At 47.7% G+C, this 22,098-nt stretch overlaps 2 protein-coding genes across 2 annotated transcripts in view; one reads left to right on the top strand and one right to left on the bottom strand.

The window, feature by feature from the left end:
- The window catches only part of LOC117000146 (ribonucleoprotein PTB-binding 2), a 30,416-nt gene extending 26,434 nt beyond the window's left edge, over positions 1 to 3,982 (top strand). The window contains exon 13 of the mRNA XM_033067558.1: positions 2,598 to 3,982. Within this exon, the coding sequence (XP_032923449.1) occupies positions 2,598 to 2,708 (111 nt within the window). The 3' untranslated portion in view covers positions 2,709 to 3,982. The remainder of the gene's footprint in view (positions 1 to 2,597) is intronic.
- Positions 3,983 to 4,130: 148 nt separating this feature from the next.
- Positions 4,131 to 22,098, bottom strand: part of LOC117000217 (tyrosine-protein kinase JAK1-like) — a 54,401-nt gene continuing 36,433 nt past the window's right edge. The window contains exons 9-25 of the mRNA XM_033067678.1: positions 20,732 to 20,889; positions 19,087 to 19,210; positions 17,750 to 17,936; positions 16,205 to 16,311; positions 14,581 to 14,727; positions 13,227 to 13,314; positions 11,809 to 11,936; positions 11,220 to 11,355; positions 10,727 to 10,878; positions 9,799 to 9,949; positions 9,453 to 9,547; positions 8,252 to 8,444; positions 7,921 to 8,045; positions 7,407 to 7,579; positions 6,514 to 6,631; positions 6,147 to 6,257; positions 4,131 to 5,330 (exon numbers count right to left, since the gene is read on the bottom strand). Coding sequence (XP_032923569.1) covers positions 5,229 to 5,330; positions 6,147 to 6,257; positions 6,514 to 6,631; positions 7,407 to 7,579; positions 7,921 to 8,045; positions 8,252 to 8,444; positions 9,453 to 9,547; positions 9,799 to 9,949; positions 10,727 to 10,878; positions 11,220 to 11,355; positions 11,809 to 11,936; positions 13,227 to 13,314; positions 14,581 to 14,727; positions 16,205 to 16,311; positions 17,750 to 17,936; positions 19,087 to 19,210; positions 20,732 to 20,889 — 2,295 coding nt within the window. The 3' untranslated portion in view covers positions 4,131 to 5,228. The remainder of the gene's footprint in view (positions 5,331 to 6,146; positions 6,258 to 6,513; positions 6,632 to 7,406; positions 7,580 to 7,920; positions 8,046 to 8,251; positions 8,445 to 9,452; positions 9,548 to 9,798; positions 9,950 to 10,726; positions 10,879 to 11,219; positions 11,356 to 11,808; positions 11,937 to 13,226; positions 13,315 to 14,580; positions 14,728 to 16,204; positions 16,312 to 17,749; positions 17,937 to 19,086; positions 19,211 to 20,731; positions 20,890 to 22,098) is intronic.

Raw genomic sequence — 22,098 nt, 5'->3', positions numbered from 1 at the left:
AACAACTTTTTAATAGTATAATGCTAAAAGCTGACAAGCATTTGTTCAGGCCAATTAATAAATCTTACTTTGAACCATCTAATAGCTTAAAACAACGGTTAAAGCTTCATTATTTTATTATTTTAACATATTTTCTTGAGGCTTATCTTTACATAGTTTACAGCCTTGTTGCTTCTTGTACTTTAAGTATTTTTGCATTTTTCTATTTTGAGATTTGCTTTCACAGAGCTTTTTGAGAGTCTTGTACCTTTTCTATTTCCCACATTTCCTCAAAGAATTTTGTGTTTGTGATGAAGGAGCCCCCCAGGATGAAATTGGTGTGAGCAGGAGCAGTTTGAGTTGGGAATGTGAACAGCACAGGATGTTGGAGAGCTGCTGGGAAAGGTTTTTCCAAAGGGGAGGTGAAGCCAGGGAGCCTTGGGGGGATTTCAGTGCCTGTGAAGGATGTTTGAGAGCAGCTGTGCCCTCACAGAAACCCCACCCTGGGCCCTCAGGGCTGCTGTGTCAGAGCTGGAATTGCCATTAAAGATCCATCCATGTCCAGGCAGGGCCTGAGATCCTGCACAGACCCCAGAATTCATCTCCCACCCCCTGGCCTGGCTTGGGAGCTGGGCCAGGACTGAAACTCTGCAGAGAGTGAAAGGTGCTCGTGCTAAAGGCTGGAGATGTCTGACCAAAGCCAGATTTTATCCAGGTGCTGTGGGAGGGGCCCAGGCACCACAAATGTGCTTTTACCACTGGGGTTTTTTAGGGAGAGGGCACAAATCCAGCACCTCAGAGCTGCAGGAGTGGAGGAATCTTTGGCATCACTTCACTGGGGATTCCCAGCCTGGAGCACTGTTCATTGGCAGTGGTGGTATTTGTTTTTATCTTCATTTTTCCTCTTCAGTCAGAGAGGGGATTAATGCACAAGGGATGGAATTTCGTGTTCAGACTCAGATGTTTATTAATTCTTATCTGTGTTACAGTGAGTGCTACAGCACTTCTGGCTAACAAGTTAAAAATGGTGAAGTGGTGATGGATCTCACAAGGTCTTTTTTCCAACAAGCTAACACATAAACTCTGACCACTGCCACTTAACCTATGAGAATTCTCATTTCTTAACATGTTAAAATTCTTATAAACTATATATACATCTGCTTGTTCTATCTGAAAAGTATCAGCAATATTCTCACTGGAACTCTGTTTTATCTAAGCATGGTCTCCCAACAAACTGCTGGAGCCTGCACTGAAAATATGTTTATTAACCTTCACTAGAACTTGTTCTTCTGTTCTGCTATCTGCACCTTTTACTTACTGAAAGCACTGCAGCTCACACTAAAACTGACTGACATCCTAAAACTTACATCTAAACTTAATCTTATTCTTCCATTTGAACTCCCATTGTATGTGTGGGGGGCTTGACGTTTCAGTCCATCCAAAGGAACTTCTGGAGCCTCTAGTGAAAACAATAGTATGTTTATGAACCTTCACTAGAACTTGTTCTACTCTGCTGTCTGCACCTTTCACTTACTGAAAGCACTGCAGCTCACACTAAAATGTACTGACTTACTGACTTTCTTATCCTAAAACTTATATCTAAACTTAAACTTATTCTTCCACTTAAACTCCCATTCTATGTGTGGGGGCTTGACATGTTTCAATCCATCCAAAGGAACTTCTGGAGCCTCTAGTGAAAACATTAATATGTTATTAACCTTCACTATAACTTGTTCTCCTCTGCTGTCTGCACCTTTCACTTACTGAAAGCATTGCAGCTCACACTAAAACTGACTGACTTATCCTAAAACTCAAACTTACATCTAAACTTATCCTTCCACTTAAACTCCCATTCTGTGTGTGGGTGGCTTGCCATGTTTCAGTCCATCCAAAGGAACTTCTGGAGCCAGCACTGAAAACATCAGTGTGTTTATTAACCTTCACTAGAACTTGTTCTACTCTGGCATCTGTACCTTTCACTTACTGAAAGCACTGCAGCTCACACTAAAACTGACTGACTTCTTATCCTAAAACTCAAACTTACAGCTAAACTTATTCTCCCATTTAACTTCCCATTGTATGTGTGGGTGACTTGCCATGTTTCATTCCATCCAAAGGAATTTCTGGAGCCTCTAGTGAAAACATTAATGTTTTTAACCTTCACTAGAACTTGTTCTACTCTGCTGTCTAGACTTTTCACTTACTGAAAGCACTACAGCTCACACTAAAACTGACTGACTTATCCTAAAACTCAAACTTACGCTAAACTTAGACTTATTCTTCCACAAACTCCCATTCTGTGTGTGGGTGGCTTGACATACTTCAGTCCATCCAAAGGAACTTCTGGAGCCTCTAGTGAAAACATTAATGTTTTTAACCTTCACTAGAACTTGTTCTGCTCTGCTATCTGCACCTCTTACTTGCTGAAAGCACTGAAGCTCACACTAAAATGTACTGACTTATCCTAAAACTCAAACTTACTCTAAACTTAAATGTATTCTTCCACTTAAACTCCCATTGTATGTGGGTGGCTTGATGTTTCAGTCCATCCAAAGGCTGTGCTTGAGTTCCCTGCTCTGTGCTGGAGCACTGAGGCAGGCTGTGTCTCCCTGTGCCAGGCCCCCAAGCGCAGCTCCTCGTACCTGGTGTCGTCCCCCGAGCCCGGCCCCGCGGAGCTGCCGGCGCCGCGCTACTCGGAGTCGTCGCTGAAGAAGAAGCGCGTGTACTGAGCCAGCCCAGCGCTGCTGGAGCCCCTGTGGCCCAGGGAAGGCAGCTGGGAACCCCTCTGTATTTATTGCTGCCTTAACTTCAGCCAAGGAGTTCTTTCTGCACGGGGTGAGTGTCCCAAGAGGAGCCAGCTCTGTCCCGGCACATCAAGGACACGGGTGTGACAGGAGAGGAGGGGACAGCGTTGGCTTTGGCACCTGAGGGACAGAGCACAAGGACTTGGGGAGCTGGGGCAGCTCCAGCTGAAAGCAATAAAAACCCAGAGGAAAGAAAGCTGATCCTTTCTCCAGTCCTCAGCCTGAGGAAGTTAAAAGAGGAAGTCCTGACAGTAATTATTTTGTATTTTTTTAACTCCGAATGTGGGAGGGTTTTTTTTTCCCAACTTTTCCTTTTTCCAGGATTAAGAGCTCTGCATTTACAGCCTTTCAATTTTTAATATTTCTCCTTAATCCTGGAATGGAGTGATACCAAATGGATTCCCAGAGCCTGGGTGATGTTCTCAATAAATGCCTGTTCAAAGGGAGATGCTGTCCTGTGCTGCCTCAGAATATTCCCTGGGATTGGAGAGCTGACCCTTGCACAGTGGAATCACTTTGTTTCTAGGCTGAGAATCCACAGCTTTTCCATGGAGGAAGTCATTCCCAGTGTGAGGCAGCATCATCCTTCCACAGGTGTGGGACAGCTCCCCTGGGCTACCCCACATTGTTTTGTTTCCCACTTTTGAGTGTATTTTCTTTTTTTTTTTTTTTTAAAGACTTTTTGTATTTTTAGCTTTTTAGCAGCTCTGGCTCGAGTTGTTCTGTTCTGCCATCAGCCCTTGGAGCTGGAGATCAGCAATCCTTCCTTTTGCCATCAGTGGCAGGAGAAGGAGGAGCCAGCCCTCATTGCAAGGCTCTGGAATTCCAATTCCTTGGAATCCTGCTGCAAATCCACTTGGATTGAGTTCACTGAGGCCAGGAGCCACCTCCTTCTCCCTTTTCTTTGCTAGAAAACACTGAAGCCATTTTTCAATACTGATTTTTTTTAAATTAAAAGTCTTAAACTTTGCCTTTCAAGCTTTGGGATGTGACCAGGATCTGCATTTTCAAAGCTTAAAAAAATCCCAATCCAAATCCCTCTTCCCTCAGCTGCTGGAACTGCTCCACACCAGGAGCTTTTCTGGGATTCTGCCTGTATGTATTGATAAATTCACTTGTAATATTTTGTTTCAACTGTTTGTATATGCAACTTTCTCAACTTGTTACACTTTTCAATGAAAATAAACTGTTGGTACTTATTTCAAGTGGATTTTTGTGGGAGGAAAGCAGCCCTGGACTCCTGTAATCAGATAAGGTAGGAAAAGGTTTTGAAAGAACATCATTCCTATGGAAATTATATTTTCAAAACTCTCCTCTGTTTAATTTATGATTAAAAAGGGAGGCACATGGAGAAAAAAAAAATTCTTTATTAGACTTGTTTGTATAAAGAGTAACAAAGTGCTTACAGATTAAATTCAGCTTCCTACGTGACATACAGAAACAATAACACTGTAAAAATAAATCTGACCTCCTTGGAGCTCATAATTACCATTTTATATATATTTATATATATATATATAGACCTCTTTCTATTATTGCCAAAACTTGAGGATCTCTTCAGAGCATTTTCCAACTCCAGGTGTGGTAGGAGAAGTGTTGGCAGCAGAAGGTTCCAGTTAAACCACTCATGGGCTGAGTCAAAATGTTCTTTAAAAATTTTGTTAGAGGGGTTCCCCAGGACACCCCTGGGTGCTCAGGCCTTTTTTTCTTTTTGGAAAATCCCCTCCAGACTCTGGGCAGGTTCTTTCCCATCTCCTTGAATCCCTTCCTGCACATTCCCCCCCTCCAGGGGTGCAGCCAGTCTGGGAGCTCCAGGGGCAAAAATGTGGGAGTGGAGTTAGGAAAAGCAAATGATTTATTCCAAAATTGGGTTTCTCACTGAAAGTTGTGCCCACCCCTCCATGCTGCTGGGGGTGCAAGTTTTGAACACTTTTAAAAAATACCTGTAAGAGCTCAGGACTGGGGGCCTGGTGAGTTAAAAAGAGCTGCAAATTTTCCCTTCCCTATATTTTATAGGTTGTTTTGTTTCTTACTAGGATTTAAGTGCATGAGAAGGATATTTTGTCAGCTGACTTCAAAATTATTAATTGAGTCCTCTTACATCCACTGGCTGTGGCTGTTTGAGCTGGGGATTTTCATTTTCCCAGCTCACATCATCCATCAGGGCAATTCCAATTGTGGCACAACCAGAATCAGAGCAGGATAAAACTGCCCTGCAAGAACAGCAGCAAAGGGAGCTGGAGCTCATTTTGCCCAAACTTTTTCAATTCTTTTAATCCAACTCTTCAATCTGTTGGCAAAAGAATCCTTTATAACCACATCAGCCCAGCCAGAGTAAAATTACAGAAGTAAAAACAAAAACAACAAAAAAAAAAAAGGAATAGCCTTGGGCCTAGATTGTTTGCTGGGCATTTAAAGTCCTGACAGGATTTAAAAAAAAATTAATTACATTTTACTCATAATTGTTTCAAATCCTTGGATCAGGTTGTGGAAGGTGGTGCGTTCGTCGTGTTTGTAGATCCAGCACTTCCTCATCAGCTGATCCACCTGGCAACAGAAACAGGGATTTTTTAAGGAATGAAACATTCCTTTGGGTTTTCCCAATGGAGCAGTGTCCCTGAATGAACAGAAACACCTCAGGTGTTGGGCAGGGAGTTTGCTCAGTTCAGGTTTAAACCAGCACAGCACTTCCAGCTGGGGAGCTGCACCCCAGGAATTGCCAAAATCTGAGGGGTTCCCAAGGAATGTTCATGGATCCAGGTACTGCAGTGAGTCAGTCCTTGACACCACAGACTGGGAATGTTAATGTCAAAAAATATCTCAAAACAATCCTTGAAAACCTTGGAAATGCCTTTTCCCAGCGCTCCTGAAGGTTTTGCTACCCAGTCAGGCCGGTGGAACCAGGGGAGTGTCACCCCTCTGGGGCTGAATTGGTGTCCAGGAAGGGATGGAAAGATAGACTTTCCTTCCTTCCTTTATTCCTTCTTTCTTCCTTCCTTCCATCATCCATCCATCGTCCGTCATCTATCCATCATCCAGCCATCATCCATCCATCCATCATCCATCCAGCCATCATCCATCCATCATCCATCCATCATCCATCCATCATCCATCCATCCATCCATCATCCATCATCCATCCATCATCCATCCATCCATCATCCATCCCCATCCATCCATCATCCATCATCCATCCATCCATCCATCATCCATCATCCATCCATCATCCATCCATCATCCATCCATCATCCATCCATCATCCATCCATCCACCATCCATCCATCCATCCATCATCCATCCATCATCCATCCATCATCCATCCATCCATCCACCATCCATCCATCCCCCTCCCTCCCTCCCTCACCTCCTCAGGACAGGTGGGAGGCCGTGGCAGCCGTTTGTCGTCCTGCAGGACCCTCACGAGCCGCGCCACCGTCATCTGTCCCTGCGTGGGGCCGATCATCTTCAGGAATTCCTGTGGGGACAGCAGGATCAGCTGGGAATCCCTCAGGAATCCCTCACCCCACTGCAAGGACAAGCACCAGGGGTTCCCCAGATAAACCTGGAGCAAGGTGTGCCCCATGGAAGGGGTGGAGCATTGAGGTCCCTCCCGCCCCAAATGAGCCCACGATTCTCTGATTTCTCTCCTTGTTGCCAAAAGTAAGAATAATTTTGTTTAAAATGATGGGATTGAAGCAGCTCTGGCAGCCATTTGTGTCCCAGCCACTTACTGCCATGGGGCTGGACTCGGAGTCACAGTAGGTGAGGAGCTCGTAGAGCGTCACCCCGAAGGACCACACGTCCGAGGCGATGTAGAACTTGCTCTGCAGCAAACACTCCGGGGCGTACCTGGGGACACCAGGGGACAGCGTCACACCCAGGGACCCCACACAGCCAGAGCAGCTCAGGAAACACAGCTGTGCTGGTGGAGCCCTTGCACACAAATGGAAAAGTAATAAATCATTCACAGAATCCCAGAATTTTGGGTTGGTAGAGAGCTTTAAGATCATGGAGTCCAACCCAGCCCTAACACCTCCACTAGACCACGGCACCCAGTGCCACATCCAGGATTTTTTAACATATCCACCTCCCTGGGCAGACCATTCCAGTACTTGATCACTATTTCTGTGGAAAACTTTTTCCTAATATCCAACCTAATTTTCCCTTGATGCAGATTGAGACTGTGTCCTCTCATTCTGTCAGTGCTGCCTGGAGAAGGAGACCAACTCCCCCTGACCACAACCACTTTTCAGAAAATTGTAAGAGAGTGATGAGGTCACCCCTGAGTCTCCTTTTCTCCAGGCTGAACAACCCCAGCTCCCTCAGCTGTTCCTCCCAGGGTTGGTGCTCCAAGCCCCTCCCCAGCCTTTCTGCCCTTCTCTGGATGCACTCAAGCATCTCAAGGTCCCTCCTACACAAGGTCTGTGCCCCAGCAAGGCCCTGTGAAACCAAGGAGACCAAACCCAGAACTGCAGGCAGAAATAAACAGCACAAGAGGTGAGTCCAGCCCACCAGGTGCTGCTCCTTGCCCTCATGGTGTGTCTTCACTGAGGCACCCTAAAAGCAGGAGGATCTTGGGGTGCAGGAGAGGGTGCCTGCCCCCAGCCAGGAGCCAGGGCCGTACCAGAAGACGGGGCTGTCGCGGTCGTCCTTGACCGTGTAATATTCCTTGTCTGTCTCGATGGCCTTGGTGAGCCCAAAGTCCCCAATCTTCACCCTGTTCTCGCTCTCCACCAGGACATTCCTCGCTGCCAGGTCACGGTGCACGTACTGACGGGAGCCCAGGTAGTCCATGCCCTAGGAGAGGAGAGAAAAAACCTTTTATTTATTTCATTTTCTTTTATTCCTCCATTTTTCTCCAGTTATTGCTTCACGTGGCCTGACCATGCTCTGCACTCTCATTTCCATCCCTTTAACATTCCAAGTGCTTCCTCCCTCCTGATCCTCCAAATCCTCCCACAGGAACAACTTCTCACAGCAAACTTTGGAACCTCCTCACTGTTCCCCTGCTGATCTTTGTGCCAGTAGCACCCAAAGGGTGGCAGAGATTGCTTTAGGATCCTGATCCTTGGGGATAAAGGAGCACGGGTTTGTTGCTGATGTTTTCCATCCCCCTCACCCTGCAGGCTCAGGCTCACCTTGCAGATCTGAACTGCATATCTGAGCAGCTGCTTGAGATTGATCTTGTTCTTGTTCCGTGGGAGATACTCCTTCAGGCTCCCAGAGGGAAGGAACTCCATGATGAGTTTAATCCCACTTCCTCCTAAAAAACACAGCAGGTTTCATTTGCAGACTCTTCTCACACTGTGAACAGCAACAGATTTTGTACAGCAGCAGCACTTTAAACATCCCATGGCTCATTCCCATCATCCATCCCTGAGCCAACCCACAGCAAAACCTGCTCCAGGCAGGACATTTATAAATTCTAAATGAAAACTCATCTACATTTTAATATTCTGCAAGATTTACCATCTTCTGTGCAAATGCCCTTGTATTTGACGATGTTGTCGTGGTAAAGATTCCTCAGGATTTCAATTTCCTTCTTGAGGTCAGCAATGTGATTCCCTCCACTCTCTGGCTTCAGGGATTTCACTGCCACCTGCTCCCCAGTGTTGTCACCTTCTGGGTCATATCTGCACAGTTCCACCTTGCCAAAGTGGCCCTGAATGGGAGAGAAAGGAGAACCCTTGAGGACAACACTCAGTGACACCCAGACACTGATTTGGGTGTTGATATGACACAGCACAGGCTGTGGGGACAGCCAGGCACTGATCTGGGTGTTTGTGTCACACAGCACAGGCTGTGGGGACAGCCAGGCACTGATCTGGGTGCTGATGTGACACAGCACAGGCTGTGGGGACAGCCAGACACTGATTTGGGTGTTTGTGTCACATAGCACAGGCTGTGGGGACACCCAGACACTGATTTGGGTGTTTGTGTCACACAGCACAGGCTGTGGGGACAGCCAGGCACTGATTTGGGTGTTTGTGTCACACAGCACAGGCTGTGGGGACAGCCAGGCACTGATTTGGGTGTTTGTGTCACAGCACAGGCTGCAGGGACAGCCAGGCACTGATTTGGGTGTTGATGTGACACAGCACAGGCTGTGGGGACACCCAGACACTGATTTGGGGGTTTGTGTCACACAGCACAGGCTGTGGGGACAGCCAGGCACTGATTTGGGTGTTGATGTGACACAGCACAGGCTGCAGGGACAGCCAGGCACTGATTTGGGTGTTGATGTGACACAGCACAGGCTGCAGGGACAGTCAGACACTGATTTGGGTGTTTGTGTCACACAGCACAGGCTGTGGGGACAGCCAGGCACTGATCTGGGTGTTGATGTCACACAGCACAGGCTGTGGGGACAGCCAGGCACTGATCTGGGTGTTTGTGTCACACAGCACAGGCTGTGGGGACAGCCAGGCACTGATCTGGGTGTTTGTGTCACACAGCACAGGCTGTGGGGACAGCCAGGCACTGATTTGGGTGTTGATGTGACACAGCACAGGCTGTGGGGACAGCCAGGCACTGATTTGGGTGTTTGTGTCACACAGCACAGGCTGTGGGGACAGCCAGGCACTGATCTGGGTGCTGATGTGACACAGCACAGGCTGTGGGGACAGCCAGCAGCTCTGGCTGTGTTCTGGGGGTTGTGTTCTGCTCTTACCTCACCCAAATCCCGGATTCTTTTCAGGAACCTCTTCTCGAAGAGCGTGGGATCCACCTCGGTGACAGGTTTCTTCTCTGAGACAATGTCAGGATCTAGGAGGGGACAGGTCCCAGCTGAGATTCCTGCATGGTCTGACCCTCCAGGCCATCCCTGCTCTGTCCCCACTGCCCCATCTTTCCTTCCTCACATCCCCCTGCTTTCTGACAGGGAATTCTCCATCCACTCTGGACCTGCTTCCACACCCACACCCAAATTTCTCCTGGTGAACTTCCCAGCCTGGAGCAGCTTCAGGTCCCACCCCAGGATTCAGAGATCCCTCCCTGCAGGTGTCCCCTGGCCTTACTCTGCTCCTCCAGTTTGTTGATGTCCCTCATGATGGCCCTGAAGAAGGGTCTCTGGTGGGGGTCGTAGTTCATGCACTGCTTCATCAGATCTGCCAGCTCCTTGCAGGACGGCGTGGCCAGCACAAAGTGCCCCTCATAGAACCTCTCCTTCTGTGGCAACAAACACAAATCCCAGCAATTTTAACTTCCATCACCCAGCTCTGAGCTGGGGCAGTGGCTGGACTTGAGGATCTCTGAGGTCTTTTCTAACCTGAGCAATTTTGTGATTCTACATCAGAGGATGTGACATTAAATCCTTAATTCAATGGGAGCCTTGCCAAGGAAATCTCCCTTTTCAGCTGGAACTTGGGTCTTTCCAGGAGAGAATTCCTCTTGTGCTGGATCTGGAGTAACCACTTAACACCCATGAAGTGTTTAAAAAGTGCTGAGTATTTCCACTGTCAGGAACCATTTCCTGCCAGGTTTTCCATTATTTATACACCAGGAAATGTTTGCCAGGGACACCCTGGGTGCTCCTCACAGCCCTGAGAGGTCCCAGCTCCAGGCCAGGTGGGACAGGGCTGGGATGGGCATTCCCAACCCTGCAGGGCAGGAAGGGCACAAGAGTGACTCCAATTCTTTAAACTGCAGTGAGCAGCAGCAGTGTTCCCTGGGAGACCCTCTGGAATCAATCCAAAAGAAACAGGAGATGTTTGGGACAATCTCACTCAGCTTCTAACTGGACACAGGGGTTAGAGAAGGCTGGGAGAACTGGGATTGTCCAGTGTGGAGGAGAAAAGGCTCCAGAGAGAGCTCAGAGCTCCTTGCAGAACCTAAAGGGGCTCCAGGAGAGCTGGAGAGGGACTGGGGACAAGGATGGAGGGACAGGACAAGGGGGAGAACTGAAGGGCTCAAGAGGATGGATCCAAGTTTGTGTAACAATTTTACCTCTGCCAAGGTCTTGTCTTTCAGTGGAGTTTCTCCATTATAGCAGATTTCCCACAGGGTTGTACCAAAACTCCACTTGTCTGCAGCAATGCTGAGGTTTTTGGAATCCTCAACACACTCAGGTGCAATCCAGGGGATCCTCTCAACACGCTCTGGGATAAAACACATCAGGGAGTGAATATCACAGGAGGGAAAAAGCAGCTTGGAACTGAATTATTCTTGTGTGAAATGAACTGGAGCTGCAGAATTTGCCCAGTTTATTGACTCCCAAATTGCTGCCAGAAGGATGTGCCTGCAGCTTGCACAGGCTCATGCCTGGAGCCATCCACACTCTGAGATTCCTTCTGTCTCATCTCACTGGACACATTTTGTAAGAGAAATGAATGCTCTGAACAGCCACTGTGTATTTGCAGATCCATGAAAGCTGATTGTCCCTGTTCCAGAGGCAGTTCTGGCTGCAGCAAATGACATTTCTGCCTTTCCCTGGACATACCTTGCCTGGACAGCACGGTGATGGGGATTCCTGGGTCACTCAGCTTTATGAAAGGCCCATACTCAGAATCAATGCCCTCTCTGGCCAGCAGGATGTTCTTGGTGCACACATTCCCATGCACCAAATCCTTGTCCTCCTACAGGGAAAAAGCAGGGAGAGAACAGTGAGAGGTTCTGAGAGTGCTCCAGGATCTCCACAACACAGGGCATCCCTAGAATACTCCAAACTGAAATCTGAAATTACACCTGGGAACAAACTGGAATTCTGAGAGTGCTCCAGGGCAGCTCTAAAATGCTCCAAATTGAAATCCAAAATTACATCTGGGAACAAACTGGAATTCTGTGAGTGCTCCAGGATCTCCACACCACAGGGCAGCTCTAAAATACTCCAAATTGAAATCTGAAATTACACCTGGGAACAAACTGGAATTCTGTGAGTGCTCCAGGGCATCCAGAACATCTCTAAAATATTTCAATATTCCAAGCTGAAATCCAAAATTACACCTGGGAAGGAACTGGAGGAAAAGAAGGAAAGGAGGAGCAGGGAAATGTAGTGTTCCCCTTCAGCACTTTTCCAAGGTGTCTCTTACCAGGTAGCTCAGGGCACTTGCAAGTTGTTTGGCCACTTTGAATTTCCATGGGGTTGTGAGAACTTCACTTTTCTTATGCATGAACAGATCCAGAGGCCCACACTCAACAAACTCTTCAACCATGATATCTGCAAAGGCAGGGGCAGGAGTCAGTGCTGCAGGAGTCATTTCATTTGTGTTCCCACCTCCCAGGTGGTTGGAAAATGTTTTTATTTCACCTTGCCCAAAGTTTCTTTCAGTGCTCAGAGCCCAGATTAAAAGGCTGAGGGGTTTCATGTGGCAAATGAACACTAAACCTGGAGCCAGGCATTCCAAAGGTGCAATTTTATTGCACATAACAGGAAAAATAATAGAAAATAATAAGCATATTATTTTATAGAAATAACAGAAAAAAATAAGCACCAGGCTACCGTGTTCCCCTGAGCTCTTGTACCAAAATTCCTTCAGCATGGCCCTGTTTAACACCCACATGGAACTCAAACTCCTTCCCTGAGTCTGCAAGAGCTGAGGCTGGGCATTAACCAATTTGTCTTTTCATTTTCTAAATCTTCCCTCTCCTTCTGGTGCCCACACCACAACATTAGGACTGTCTTGGGTTAAAAATATAAAAATATATTGCATACATTTACATTTTAACGTGCATATTTATATTTTATATGTCTAAACATAAAAATATATACATATAAACATATAAATGTGTACATGCTTTATATGTGTAAATACAAATATACATTTATTTTATACAAATGAATGTAATTTGTAGTCCCTGTCACATGTCCCTGTCCCAGCCCCTGTTCCATGTCCTTCCCAGGTGCCATTCCCTGGACTTACTTTCTCTGTCCCATGTCCTTGTCCCAGCCCCAGTCCCATGTCCCTGTCCCTCCCATGTCCCTCCCAGGTGCCATTCCCTGGACTTACTTTCTCTGTCCCATGTCCCTGTCCCATGTCCCAGCCCCTGTCCCATGTCCCTGTCCCATGTCCCAGTCCCTGTCCCATGTTCTTGTCCCAGCCCCTGTCCCATGTCCCTCCCAGGTGCCATTCCCTGGACTCACTTTCCCTGTCCCCTGTCCCTGTCCCATGTGTCTCCCCTGTCCCTGTCCCTCCCCCTATCCCTCCCATGTCCCTGTCCCTATTCCCTGTCCCTCCCCTGTCCCTGTCCCTCCCCTGTCCCTCCCCTGTTCCCTATCCCTCCCCTATCCCTGTCCCGTGTCCCTGTCCCTCCCCTGTCCCCTGTCCCTGTCCCTCCCCTGTCCCTGTTCCCTGTCCCTCCCCTGTCCCCTGTCCCCTATCCCTGTCCCTCCCCTGTCCCTGTCCCTCCCCTGTCCCTGTCCCTGTCCCTCCCCTGTCCCTGTCCCTCCCCTGTCCCTCCCCTGTCCCTGTCCCTCCCCTGTCCCTCCCCTGTCCCACCCCGCACTCACTTTCCAGGTCCCTGACGCAGACGCCGTGCAGGAGCACGATGTGTTTGTGGGACACCTGCCTCATCATGCTGGCTGTCTCAAAGAATGCCTGGGGAAAGGGAGACAGAATCACATCCAGCTGCTGCTCCTGAGCACACCCACAGCACAAAACATCCATGGGATAGTAGCATAAAATCCATGGAACAGCAGCACAAAAATCATGAATGGGGACAGTAGCACTAAAATCTATGGGACAGCAGCACAAAAATCCATGGAACAGCAGCACAAAAATCCATGGAACAGCAGCACAAAATCCATGGAACAGCAGCACAAAAATCCATGGAACAGCAGCACAAAACCATCCATGGGACAGCAGCACAAAAATCCATGGGACAGCAGCACAAAAATCCATGGGACAGCAGCACAAAATCCATGGAACAGCAGCACAAAAACCATGGAACAGCAGCACAAAACATCCATGGAACAGCAGCACAAAAATCCATGGAACAGCAGCACAAAAATCCATGGGACAGCAGCACAAAAATCCATGGGACAGCAGCACAAAAATCCATGGAACAGCAGCACAAAATCCATGGGACAGCAGCACAAAAATCCATGGAACAGCAGCACAAAAACATCCATGGAACAGCAGCACAAAATCCATGGAACAGCAGCACAAAAACCATGGAACAGCAGCACAAAAATCCATGGGACAGCAGCACAAAAACATCCATGGAACAGCAGCACAAAATCCATGGAACAGCAGCACAAAATCATTCATGGGATAGCAGCACAAAAACATCCATGGAACAGCAGCACAAAACCATCCATGGGACAGCAGCACAAAAACCATGGGACAGCAGCACAAAAATCCATGGAACAGCAGCACAAAAATCCATGGAACAGCAGCACAAAAAATATCCATGGAACAGCAGCACAAAAAATATCCATGGAACAGCAGCACAAAACCATGAATGGGACAGCAGTTCAAACATCCATGGAACAGCAGCACAAAAATCCATGGAACAGCAGCACAAAAACATCCATGGGACAGCAGCACAAAAATCCATGGAACAGCAGCACAAAAATCCATGGAACAGCAGCACAAAAATCCATGGGACAGCAGCACAAAAACCATGGGACAGCAGCACAAAAACCATGGGACAGCAGCACAAAATCCATGGAACAGCAGCACAAAAACCATGCATGGAACAGCAGCACAAACCATCCATGGAACAGCAGCACAAACCCAGTCCTGGGCTCAGCACACCCAGGGGCAGCAGGGGAGGGATGTGCCCCAGGACATTCAGCATTTCCCCATCCCAGCCCTGTTTTGAAGCTCTCCAAGCACAGCACACAGGAGGAAAACACTTGCCAAGGAAATGTCTCTGTGGCTGGGGTCCAGCACTTTGAGCAGCACTCGGATCTCTCTCTCATTCTGGTACCCTTCATTCTCATCATCCTTGAGGCTCAGCATCCCTGAGTAAATCTGGGTTCTGGTTCCTCTTCCCAGGTGTTCTCCCTGAGTCACAAGTAAGATTTACACAAATATTTATTGGAATCTGCATTTTTCCTGTCTCTGGCTGATTTGTAACAGATTTCAATTACTGAGAAGTTGCTTTTGCTTCAGTGAGCTCTGAGCATCCTCCCCACAGGAATTCTTTGGATATTCCACCTCCACATCATCCAGCAGGTTCCCTGGGATTGAACATTCCCAGACTAAACAAATGAATAAACAACAGCTGGGGTTCCTATTCACAAACTGCTACTGAGGTGATCTTTCATGTGTTTCCAAAAGTGAGAGGAAGTAATATTTCACTGGAAGCTTTGTTTGGGGAAGCAGTTTCCTCCCAAATAACATCCTGCCTTGGGAGATTTTTGCAGGATGCTGAGTGCAAACACAACAACCCAAAGCCAATCTCTGCTGCAGTATTGCAAATAAAAAACCCCCCAATTCCTTTTTATTTCCCAGAAGAAGCCAAGAGCTCTTTTAGCAGCATTAAATCTGATTTAAGTGTATTTAGTCCCCTGTGTGTTTGTTGAGGTTTATTCAGATGACCTGAATAACAACTACAAACATGGAGCAATTTGAAAATTTGGGGAGATTTAAACACAGAATTCTGACTGCTCAGAGCTTTTAAATACTTCACTTTTTTTTACTGTAGAATATTAAACTTCTGTTTCTCAGAGCTTTAATTTTCTACAGTATTCTATGTCAGGCTTTAAAAAATACACCTACAAAAAACCAGCTCTGTAAGACTCTCAAGAAAGAGCTGGCAGTGGCAGGGCTGGGCTGTCCCCTCCTGTCCCCTGCAGGGCTCAGGACACTCCTGGTGTCCCCTGCAGTTGGGCTGGTGTCCCCTGCAGGGCTCAGGGACACTCCTAGTGTCCCCTGCAGGGCTCAGGGACAATCCTGGTGTCCCCAGGGACACTCTGCTGCCAGGGCAAGGCTCAGGGACACTCCTGGTGTCCCCTGCAGGGTTCAGGACACTCCTGGTGTCCCCTGCAGGGCTCAAGGACACTCCTGGTGTCCCCTGCAGGACTCAGGACAATCCTGGTGTCCCCTGCAGGACTTAGGGACACTCCTGGTGTCCCCTGCAGGGCTCAGGGACACTCTGCTGCCAGGGCAGGGCTCTGGGACACTCCTGGTGTCCCCTGCAGTTGAGCTGGTGTCCCCTGCAGGGCTCAGGAACACTCCTGGTGTCCCCTGCAGTTGGGTTGGTGTCCCCTGCAGGGTTCAGGACACTCCTGGTGTCCCCTGCAGAGCTCAGGACATTCCTGGTGTCCCCTGCAGTTGGGTTGGTGTCCCCTGCAGGGTTCAGGACACTCCTGGTGTCCCCTGCAGGGCTCAGGACACTCCTGGTGTCCCCTGCAGAGCTCAGGACATTCCTGGTGTCCCCTGCAGGGCTCTGGGACACTCCTGGTGTCCCCTGCAGGGCTCAGGGACACTCCTGGTGTCCCCAGGGACACTCCTGGTGCCAGGGCAGCTCAGCACCCACCTGCACAATCTCCTCCTTGCGGATCCTGTGGAAGCTCAGCTGCCCCATGGGATACACTGGCTGCCACTCCTGGGCCTTCTTGGTTGCCACCAGCAAGTTGGAGATTTCTGCAAGGCAGGGGGAGAAAATATCCTGAAAGGTTTTCAAAGAAACTGCACTCCCCCCTCCCAGCATCAAATGCCTTCAATCCCCCCCAAAAAAGGGAGGAAAAAAGAAACTTGGACCTGACTTCTGCTCCTCATTCAACAGAGAAATCACTAAAGCACAGTTTCATGTTTGTATTTTAAATACAGAGTTTGATCAGCCAGATCAGGGGGATGTTGAGCAACTGAACAGAGTTTTCTGCACAAAGACTGAAAGAGAAAATATCTGTGCTGTCCATGGAACAGAATGGAATCAAATATCCCACATCCCCTCCTGCCTGCAGGGCCAGCTCCTTTCCAGTGTGTGCATGGGGGATTCTCCTCTCCTCTTCACCTCCTTCCAAATCCCCTCTGCTCTGGGAAACACCAACAGAGCTCCCAGGGCTCTGGAATTCAGCTGGGAATGGGGAATGGGCAGAAGGAGCAGACTCAAAAATCCAGTGTTTCCTCCCCACTGCTGCAGGACACCCCAGAAGTTCTGCTCATGGATTCTGCTTTGCAGGAATTATTTCTGGGGGAGGATGGACTGGGGTGTGTGTGGCCATCTGGGATTCCTCCTGCTGAGAGCAGAACCTGCTAAATCCTCATCTGGGATTGGAATCACCAGGAATAACCACACCCTGCCAAGCTGCTTCAGTCCTGCATCTCCTGAACTTTGATTGAATATTCAGAAAGAAAAATCCCACCAGGGAAGAGACAGGAGAGGGAACAAGCACTGAATCCTGCTGCAACTAAAGCCAGGGAGAAGCTGAAGTGGGCAATCAACTCCCTGAGCCTTTTTATTTTATTTTACCAGCCATCAAAATGAAACCAAAATGTCAAATGTGCAACATCCCCCTGCTCCAGGCCAGGAGCCACGATCTTTGTGCAGAGTGAGAAGCTCAGGGACTCTCCCAAAGCCTCAGAGCAGCAGGTGATTGATGTGGTTCAGTTCTTCCCCTGCTTCTGACAGGAAACCATTATCAGCTCAGCACAATCAGCCCTCTGTGCTTCCTCTCTCACACAAAATTCAGCTGCAAGGCACTCAGAGTTCATAGCAAGCAGCTCCACAGAGTGCTGCCATCACCCAACAACTGCCCCATTGTCCCCCACAGATGATTTGCTGCCACCAGGCCCTGCAGGACATCAGCTGGGACCCAAACCCTTCCCTGCTGCCTGGTGCAGGGGAGTTATTCAACACCAGCTCACAAAGAGAGCAAACACAGCAGGTTCCAAACCTTTCCTTCCCCCTCCTCAAACCTGCCCACAGCACTTGCTTTGCTTCTGAAAAAACTCCTCCCCACAGAAGGAAAAAACTTTAAACCTCTTTTTTTTTTTTTTTTAAAGAGCTTCACACCAGGATACAGCACTGTGCCTGGAGTTTGCTCTCTTGCAACAACAAAACCCTGCAGGGCCAGGCTACCTCTGGGTCTGGGCTGGCAGCACCTCTTGAGGGTGAAGCTGATGTTGTCTGTGCGCAGGATTTGTCCCTTCAGGTGATCCATGAGGTCCTTCAGGGATGCAAAGGATTTGTTGGAGCCATGGAGGAAGTATCCCCCTTTCTTCACCTCGATCTGGAAGTTCTTGTAGGGGCCTGAGTTATTCATCACCTGGTGGTGGAGGGAGAAGAGAGCCAAGGGGATCACTGGAGGGAAGGAATTGTTTGGGAAGGCATCAAAGGTTCCCAAAACCTTGGCACCACACGTGGGACCAGCTCATCCCCTGCTCCTAAGCCAGGGTTCTCTGATCAAACTGCAACAAAGCAGGAAAAACCTAAAATTCCTGGGATTTTCACTGCCAGGAAGGCTCACAGAGAAGAGCAGCAACATAAAGACGTTGCACCCAACAAGCCCAAATTATGGCTTTGGTTTTTTTTTTGTTTGTTTGTTTGTTTTTCAGACTCTGAGAATATGCAGTTTTGCCTCTTCTAGAAGAATTTTCTCTTCCTTTGGTCAAGAATTGCAGAATCTGGAGCAGGGTTTCAAAATCTCAATTCAAAAACAGCAAAACTCCCTTTCCCACCCTGTCTGACAAGATTTCAGGCTGGTGCTGAGATCTTCCAGTTTCACTCAGAGGTGCTGGGGAGGGGCTGAACTTCTGAACTTCCCCATCTCAAAAGCTCTCTGCAGCTTTAGGTCACCTCTCCCTTCCCTCTTTTCCCAGACAAAATTCCTTTCTTGTTTCACTGTTAAAAGAGAAAGCTGAGCATCTTTTTTGTTTGTTTTTTTAAATATTTACAGGAGATAAATCCAGTATCAAATATCTCTTCCTGACTCACCACTGATTCCATGACCACTTTTGCCTAAGAGAAGGATTTATGTCATCATCATCACTATTATTATTATTAATTCTTTATTATTTATTATTATTCTTGTGTGAACACTTTAAATATTTTCCCAAACCACCAAGTCAGCTGCAAGCTTCCAGCTGAGGTTGGTGTGGGAATAAAATCCATCAAGGGAATTAAATCCATGCCCAAAAAGGCTCCAGGGAAACTGAACCATGCTCAAGGCAAGGAGAAGTGACAAATTCTCTGTGTCATGAATTTAAAATGTTTCATTTGTATCACATTCCTGCACAGTTTGATTGGGAGCTGTTCTGGATCTAATTAATCCCATTTGGAGAGACAGCACAAAGGGCTGGGGAGGGAAAAAAAGCCAATTTCTCTCAGAGAGATGAGGGTGAGTTCCCAAAGGACAAAACCACATCCCCAGGGGCTGCAGGGAGCAGATTCCTGCTGGGAATTCCTGCTGTTTGTACCTCTGAGCCTTCCAGACACGTCACAGTCATGAGGATGTGGTTGAAGTTGGTGCAGCTCCACCTCAGCACGTACATCCCCACCTCGTTCCCCTCCTGCCTCAGCTTGTTGATGGCATATTCCGTGCTGCAAGGGAAGGGACAGTGAGCAAAGGCAGCAAGGGAGCATCCAGAAATTCATTTTGGGGGTTGTACAAAGAGCAAACATCTATTGGGGGTGTAACAGCAGTTTAGAGATATTGATGTTGTTATTAAAATAAGATTTAAGGGTGCATTGCTCACACTGGGAATTCTGCACCCAACACTGTGCAGGTGAACTCCTGGGATTCTGCAGTTTGCAGCTTAAACATGAAGGGAAAAGCCACAAAGAGAATTCCTTCAGGTGTTTAAAAACCCAAAGCTTTGTTCATCCACCCCAGGACTCCTGGGCTGAGTGCAGAGACAATTCCATCTCTACCTAAAATATTCCCAGGTGTCCATGAGCAAAACTCCTGGAGCACTCCTTTAGTGCACAGCTGAGTTATAGATGAGCAAAGAGAAACACTGATTTTTTTTTCCTTTAACAAAATTAAGATTTTTCCAACCCTTTGATAGCCACCACCCATCCAAAGCCCTCATTTCCTCAGTGATGTCATTATGTAAGGAATTACAGTAATTTCCTGATTATAAGCCGCACATTACAATCCAGAGTGTGATCAAAGGTTTCTGTTCTATCAACATCTGTTGAAGGTGGGGGCAGTGATCCTGATCTCTGTGGGAGATATTCTGCTAATGGGCATCCATTGAAACCAGGCAGGGCAGTGTTCTTTATCTCATGGGATATCTCCTGTTCATGGCCATGTTTTATAAACCAGGCAGGGCATTGTTCTTTATCTCATGGGATATCTCCTGTTCATGGCCATGTTTATAAACCAGCTGGGGCAGTGTTCTTTATCTTTTCACAACCCATCCTTCCTCCAGCCAGTCATTTTCTGCTCATGGCCACTGAGTCCCACTGTGGCACTGATAAAATTACTGCATCCCATTGGGAGTTGCTCCAGCCAGGGGGAAGAGCCCAACATTCCTTACCAAGATAAAAACAGAGGGTTTGGGACACTAAGGGAGCCCCTTTCTCCACTGGACTCCAGAGGAAAACCGGATTTCTCCACATCCCCACTGGAGCTCCGGAGGGAAACTGCACCTTGTACAGGAGCACTGCTCCAGCTGAGCCACATCTGTCACTGCAGGAGGATGCAGCCACCATGGGATGGGACTGCTGCCAACACCCTGCCTGACGGGTGTCAGGCTGTACTCTGACTGTGTCAGGGTTTGGGGTTTGTTCTTTGTAGTGCTGTATTTCTATTTTAATTTCCCTAGTAAAGAACTGTTATTCCTATTCCCATATCTTTGCCTGAGAGCCCCTTGATTTCAAAATTATAATAATTTGGAGGGAGGGGGTTTCCATTCTCCATTTCAAAGAGAAGCTCCTGCCTTTCTCAGCAGACACCTGTCCTCCAAACTAAAACAGCAACTTTTCATTCTCTGTCCACATATCAGCCACACCTGATTATAAGCTGCACTTCCGTGTTCGGACCAAAATTTTAGTCAGAATGGTGCAGCTTACAATTGTGAAATTTTAAATAAAGTTAAAAATGCAGAAGTGACTGACCAGATGGGCCCGTGGCAGCCGTTCTTGATGTTGTGCTGGATGAGGGGAGGAGCCACATCAGTGCACAGGTAGTGGTGGGCATCTGCTGTCAGCCTGAAGTAGCCATCGACCAGCGAGGTGAAGGACAGCGCCTCGGCGTGCGAGCCCAGCCTCAGCTCCTGCAGGAACACAAACTCAGCTGGGCCAGGGCAGCAGCAGCAGGGCTGCAAGGTCACTGCACTGCTGGGGTTACAGAGCCACCAGTATCCAACCACCTCTGGCTACAGGATGTTGGTTTTAATGGCTATTCCCTGCTGTTCCCTGTCCTGCCCAGATTCTCCAGCATCACAAATTCTGTAATTTCCTCCTGGAATTTGTGAGAGAAAAATCTGTGCCATTGGCAAGGACAGCACATTTTGAATCACATTTTTGTCTCAATTACACATTTTGTGCCACTTCTGGCTACAGGATGTTGGTATTTAGTGGTCATTCCCTGTCCTGTCATAGCCAGGTTCTCCAGTGTCACAAATTCTGTAATTTCCTCCTGGGATTTGTGATGGAAAATTTGCTGCCAGTGTCAAGGACAGCACATTTTGTATTTCATTTTGTGCCACTTCTGGTTACAGGATGTTGGTATTTAGTGGCCATTCCCTGTCCTGTCCTGGCAGGACTCTCCAGTGTCACAAATTCTGTAATTCCTCATGAGATTTGTGATGGAAAATTTGCTGCCATTGTGGACACAACTGCACTCACCCACTTTTGCTCTGCCCAGTGTCAAGGACAGCACATTTTGTATCACATTTTTGTCACAATCACACATTTTGTGCCACTTCTGGTTACAGGATGTTGGTTTTAGTGGCCATTCCCTGCTGTCCCCTGTCATGGCCATACTCTCCAGCATCACAAATTCTGTAATTCCTCCTGGGATTTGTGAGAGAAAATCTGTGCCAGTTTGGATACAACATTTAACAGCACTTTGCTCAGTGGCAAGGACAGAACATTTTGTATCTCATTTTGTACCACTTCTGGCTACAGGGTGTTGATATTTAGTGGCCATGCCCTGCCCTGTCATAGCCAGGTTCTCCAGTGTCACAAATTCTGTAATTCCTCCTGGGATTTGTGATGGAAAATTTGGTGCCAGTGTCAAGGATAGTTCATTTTGTATCTCCTTTTATGCCACTTCTGGTTACAGGATGTTGGTTTTTAGTGGCCATTCCCTGCCCTGTCATAGCCAGATTCTCCAGCATCACAAATTCTGTAATTCCTCCTGGGATTTGTGATGGAAAATTTGCTGCCAGAGTGGACACAACTTTTAACAGCACTTTGCCCTGTCCAGTGCCAAGGGTTGATTTTAGAGATAATATCTTAGAAAAGAAAGGTTTTATAAA

The sequence above is a fragment of the Catharus ustulatus genome, chromosome 9 (assembly GCF_009819885.2).
Source record: "Catharus ustulatus isolate bCatUst1 chromosome 9, bCatUst1.pri.v2, whole genome shotgun sequence".
NCBI lineage: Eukaryota > Metazoa > Chordata > Aves > Passeriformes > Turdidae > Catharus > Catharus ustulatus.
The sequence above is the reverse complement of the archived record's forward strand: the minus strand, read 5'-3'. Positions and strand labels throughout refer to the sequence as shown.